General features: G+C 44.0%; 1 protein-coding gene across 1 annotated transcript; it reads right to left on the bottom strand.

Annotated features, from left to right (window-relative positions):
* Window positions 1-649: 649 nt before the first annotated feature.
* On the bottom strand, window positions 650-5,844 carry LOC144681362 (chymotrypsinogen A-like). The gene is made up of 7 exons (XM_078542958.1): window positions 5,787-5,844; window positions 5,579-5,682; window positions 4,900-4,979; window positions 4,734-4,812; window positions 3,880-4,060; window positions 890-1,023; window positions 650-811 (listed from the first exon to the last, which is right to left on the bottom strand). The coding sequence occupies exons 1-7, from the start codon at window positions 5,842-5,844 to the stop codon at window positions 650-652; spliced, it is 798 nt and encodes a 265-aa protein (XP_078399084.1).
* Between the last annotated feature and the right edge of the window lie 156 nt (window positions 5,845-6,000).

The raw sequence follows: 6,000 nt of genomic DNA, 5'->3' as shown, positions 1-6,000 counted from the left end.
ATGACTTCGTATGGCAGGAGGGTCCAGAACCAAGATGGCAGTATCTCAAAATCAGAGCTAGGCCTATCAGGGATGAGTTCAGAAAGCACTTCTTCAGTACAGGATAGTGAAAATCTGAAACTCTCTCCATCAAATCATTGTTAAGGCAAGACTAAATGAAAATTTCGAAATTGAGATCATCAGATACATGTTAAGCAAAGGATATGGAACCAAAAAGGGTAAATGGAGTTGAGATACTAAACAATGATTGAATTGAATGGTGGAACATGCTTAAGTGACTGAATGGTGTGTTGTTGTTACTGTGTTTGTCGATAAGTCTGCCTCTGGCTGCTGTCCCTGCACCTGTGTGGAAGCTCCTCGCATCAACTCAACCCTTTCACATGGTGATATATTGACATCAAGAACTCAAGGGTTGGAGCTGCACTTGCGGCTGGGGGCTCTCATCATCCCTGCTCATAATATTGGTGATGGGACATTACTATGTCACTACTCCAGCCGTACATCTGTTTCCCTGTGAAGTATTTAGTTTCTGCTCAAAGGCATTCTTACTAACACCTCAGTTCTCATGTACTTCAATTACAAGAAAAACTCTGACAACGATAAACAGCTGCTAATTATTTTATCTGAATTCTATGATATAGATATTCTTTTAATTCATGGCAAGTGTCTCATCAATCCAGCTGCGGAATTTGCTCACACGGGCATAAACTCCAGGCTTCCTCGTGGAGCAATTGCCACTGCCCCAGGAAACGATTCCCACCAGATACCAGGCTCCTCCCTCCTGACAGACAAGAGGTCCACCCGAGTCACCCTGTAAACAAACAAATCCGATTTAATAGGCAGCACTGAATGATGCTGAATGAACCTTTCTGAGTGCAGGTTTACATACCATACAGGAGGAAGCACCTGAAGCACCAGCGCAGATCATCAGATCAGAGACCATGTTGCCCCAATATTTCTGGCACATGGTGTTGCTCAAGAGGGGAAGAGATGTCTGCTGCAGGACGCAAGGCGTTCTAAAAGCTGAAGGGCAGGGGAAAGGATTGTTAGATCGTCCTGAACTAATAAAATGTTATTTGTGTTTGTACAGCACTTGTTCTTGAAATGTTTGGGGCCCTTACTGCAACTCCTGCTTATTACTTATACTTTGGTCTTAAGTGCACATCCCGGGCAGTATATCATTATAGATAAATGGTATGGATAGTATTTGTCACATTCCTTTTTTTTGAAATAAGCTCAAAAGATACTCCATTATAGAGAAGGCCATTCAGCCCATCTTAATTCCTTCCCTCTGGAGTAACCCTACACTGCTCCATTGTTCCATTTAGTTCTCTTTTCAGAGATTCCAGAGCTTTCTCATGCAGTACTCTACTTGTATCTCCAATCCAAATGTTGATCATTTTCTGCAGGAAGAACCGCCCTGTAACTTTTAAATAGCTTAAATCGCTGTCTCCGTATCCTTCTCCCACAGTTTATTTTAAAAGTAATATGGCGATGATCCTTTTCCACCCCAGAAACTAACTGATACAGCTCTATAAAATCAAATGCTTCCTTTAACAGTTACAAATGTGATAGGGCAGCAACTGAGCTCAACAAGATTACACAAAGAATCAACAGTGACTTGTAACTGGTTACTCCCCAGGAGAACATAAGAACCATAAGAAATAGGAGCAGGAGTAGGCCATTTGGCCCTTCGAGCCTGCTCCACCATTCAATAAGATCATGGCTGATCTGATTGTGGCCTTAACTCCACTTCCCAGCCTGTCCCCATAATCCTTGACTCACTTGTAGATCAAAAATCTGTCTAACTCAGCCTCGAATATATTCAATGACTCTGCCTCCACTCCTCCCTGGGAAAGAAAATTCCAACGATTATGTCCTCTGAGAGAAAAAAATCTCTCCTCATCTCTGTCTTAAATGGGAGACCTCTTATTTTAAAACCATGCCCCCTAGTTCTTGATTTCCCTCACGAGGGGAAACAGCTTCTCAACATCTATCCTGTCAATCGCCCTCAGATCTTATGGCCAGGATTTTCCCCTTGGCGATTTGGGGGCGGGGCCCGGTCGCCGAGGGGAAAATGATGCGGGATGACGTTGGGAGGAACCCCCGACGTCATCACGGTCCATTTAAATTTTTAGGAAGGCGGGCGGACAGCAAAATCAGCTGTCCACCCGCTGACCTGTCAATGGCCAATTGAGGCCATTGACAGGCTAATTAAAGTCATTAAAGACCTGCCCGTCCAACCTTAAGGCTGGCGGGCAGGCCAGGAGCCCCAGTGGGCTCCAGATTATTCATGAAACTTCATCCACTGGCGGGATGAAGTTTCATGTCCGTTTTGTAAAAAATTAATAAAGTTTATGTGTTCTTTATTAACATGTCCCATCTCGTGTGACATTGTCACATTAGGGGGACATGTTAATAATTTTTTAATGTTTCTATTTTTAATGTTTTTGACACTGTCAGTATTCTCCCTGAGACAGGACTTTGCCTCAGGGAGAAGTGCACTCTTACGCGCACATGCGCGAAAGAACGCACTTTGACATTTGGGGAATCCCTCCCCCCCACACAGGAAGCGCACAGTGCTTCCCATCTGGGATGCCGCCGGGCGGACCTTAATTGGCCTGTCCACTTAAAATGGCGGCGGGCCCCGTTTCAGTGGCGGGGGTCAGCTGCCCGCCTGCCGCCAAGCCGGTGGGGCCTGCATGCCATCCAAGGGCAAGATTCTGCTCTATATAGTTCAATAATATCATGTCTCATTCTTCTAAACACCGATGAATATAAGCCCAACCTGCTCAATTTTTCTTCATTCGATAACCCCTTCATCCTAGGGATCAACCTAATGAGCCCTCTTCAGTGCAAACATATCCATCCTTAAACAAGGAAACCAAAACTGTACATGGTAATCCAGGTGTGGCCTAACCAATATCCTGTGCAGTTGTAACAAGACTTCCTTACTTTTATACTCCATCCTCCTTGTAATAAAGGCCAATATTCCAATTTGCCTTCCTAATTACTTGCTGCACCTTATATGCTAACGTTTTGTGGTTCATTTATCCAGATCCCTCTGTACCACAGCACCCTGCAGTCTCTCTCCTTTTAAATAATATACTGCTTTTCTATTCTTCCCCCCCAAAGAGGACAACTTCACATTTTTCCACATTATACTCCACCTGGCAAATTTTTGCACCCTCACATAACCTATCCTGGCAGCAGAAGTCCCACCCACTGAGCATTGCCAGCCAATCAGAAGCTGGCAGCTCCTCATGCCACCAGCTTCAGCAAAAGCAGTGGTAGCAGGCAGCAATGCCCAGGATCACCCCAGGGGTCCCAGACCAAAGGTGAGTGAAGGCGAGATGGGGATTGTAGGGTGGGTGTGGTGGGACCAAGGAGGCATGGGGGTCGGAGACAAGGGAAGGGGGTGTGGCTTTCTGCCGCCATTCACCTGCCTGCTGCCTGATCCAACGATCGGGCACAGAATGCCTATTAGGCGAGGGACTCCCCCAGGAGGATATTGTGGATGGCCTTCCAAGGGTATGGGAAAGCCATGTGGCCCCCATTTCACCCCTGAGGCACCACTAAATTGCAATGGGCTCAGCGATAGTGGGTATCAGTTGGCTCATTTATGAGTCTAATTGACACACCGTCGCTGGTGGCTGGGAATCCCACATCAGCCCTCCGACTTAACCGCGGGAGGTTTTGCTGCTGTCAGGAGACTCACACTGGCCTTTCCTGTGACTAAGTGAGTCTGGCCGGCTTCTTTCCTGCTATGACGGGCAGCATTAAATCCAGCCCTTCATGTCCAACAACTTTTTTTCTCTCAAATCCAATTACGGCAGTCAACATAACTTTGCTCACACCAAAGCAATGGAGATGTCATACCATTGGAGCTAGTCAGCCCCCATCCTGTAGTGGCACACAGCTTTCCAGCACTGAAGTTGTCATTTGCAGCAGCTAGACAAACAGGGGATACAATTTGACTGAACGTAACAGGTCTTGAGAGCTTTACAAGAGTGATGTCGTAGTTGATGGTTTTTGGATCCCAATAAGGATGAGTAATGGCCTGTAAGACACAAGACGCAGATTAGTTCCTCCCAACCATTTCTTGATTTTTCTGGTCTTTGCCATTGCTTTCAGTCAATGATGGACTGTATAAGGGCCCTTAGCTCTTCCCATGGCAATGTCCTGCATCATGGCTCATGGCCCTTCTATCCCTGGCAATGTTCTGCACTATTGGCATTGGCTATTCCTGGTGGTGCGCTGCTCATAGGCCTCAAACCCTACAATATGAGCCCAGGCTCTTCTCTGGTGATGTCCTGCATTATCAAATATCAGTCTTTCCCTGGTGATGTCTTACAATGAACTTTGACCCTTCCCCGGTGATGTCCAGGTATTATGGGCCTCAGGCCTTCTCTGGTCATGTCCCGTAATATGGGCCTGAGACCTACATTTGGGTTTCTCAATAAAAAGCAAAGTTAGGCATTTGAGCTTGGGAAAGTAATCAATGCAGCAAATATGTTACATTATATAGAGACAGGAGTTTATTTTAAAAAAGGATTAATTAAAAAAAAACTAGCACACAAAAAATAAAAGACAAATTTGAACAGACACTGTTGGAAATATTCTTTTACTGCTTTAGATTATTTTAAAGACAGTTACTGATTTCAGTTTCTATATTTAAACTGAATCGATGAGACCTTGAATAAAATTCACTGTGAAGATTGGAGCATTCCTACCTTAGCAACTGAAATGGTCTGAGATTTTCCATCTGCTGTGCATTTGTCGTAATCTCCAATAACTACATTGTGTCTTGTGCTACAGAAAAAAATATCAGGCTCATAAATATTATGTCCCTTTATATATTTAATATAGACTCTGAAGATGCTGATGCTGTAACCTTACCTCACACCACAATGGGCAGCAGTAACAACCCAGTTTTCGTTAATCAAGGAGCCACCACAGAAATGAAAGCCATTCCTTTGCTAATGCAGAAAAGAAAGCATCAATCAAAAAAAAAATCCAATATTTGAACCATTATTGTTAGAATTATCAGTCTTACAAGCATTGATCCTCACATCCCTGGCTTTGTATGAAGGTGGTGGGGGGGGAGGTAATTATGACAGAAGTATGAGTGAGCAGCACATTGGATGCCCCATATCACTGGTTCAGAGGTTGACTTTCACAAATACGTACATGTTTTGATCTGAACACGCCTTACTTTTAAATGTCTAAATTAGCTGACATCATGGTTAAGTCATCACTTCGCATTCTTTGAAACTGGCCATGGATTCGCGCAAGACCTTGAGCTGCTGGTAGCACATTCCTATTGATGATGCACCATCAGTGTTATTTTGTTTTATCAATATTATATGGAAAATTATTTGTTTGCCCAGGGCATATTCTTCAGCGACATTATAGGCAGAAATTCAATGCTCATCTAAATGAACACAGAGCCCCCAGTGCAAACTGACCAGGAGCGTTTGGCCCTTTTTTGGAAAGGTGACCTTTTTAAACAGAGCAAGGTGTTCATAATATATCTGACTAGGAGTTACACAGACCTGAAACCTTAGCTTCAACCTACCTGAAGGGAGACCTGCCAGGGCCAAGATCCTGGAACGGCATCTTCACCATTCACGATTCTTGCATAGCCTGTGATGACAGGACTGATGGCCGGCGTCCCACAGTCTATGTTGGAAGCCAATGTACAAACAGGAGTCAATCTCCCCATTACAACAGAGTAGAATAAAATAGAAACTTAAAATACAATGTTACAATATGTTATAACTTACGGTGTCCATAAGCTGCGCCAAAGAAAGCAAGACAGGAGAGAATCCAAAGGAAAGCCATGGCTTTAGTTCGAGGGTTTGATGGTTACAGCTATGACTTTATATAGTTGAGCTGTGACGTTGGATATCTAGTAGATAGAATTCTGAGCATTTACTCAATCTATACTTCTTCTAAAGTAAACTAATTAATTGCAGGGTATGTGAATAAATGAGTAAA

Source organism: Cetorhinus maximus, chromosome 6, assembly GCF_964194155.1.
Source record: "Cetorhinus maximus chromosome 6, sCetMax3.hap1.1, whole genome shotgun sequence".
Taxonomy (NCBI): domain Eukaryota; kingdom Metazoa; phylum Chordata; class Chondrichthyes; order Lamniformes; family Cetorhinidae; genus Cetorhinus; species Cetorhinus maximus.
The sequence above is the reverse complement of the archived record's forward strand: the minus strand, read 5'-3'. Positions and strand labels throughout refer to the sequence as shown.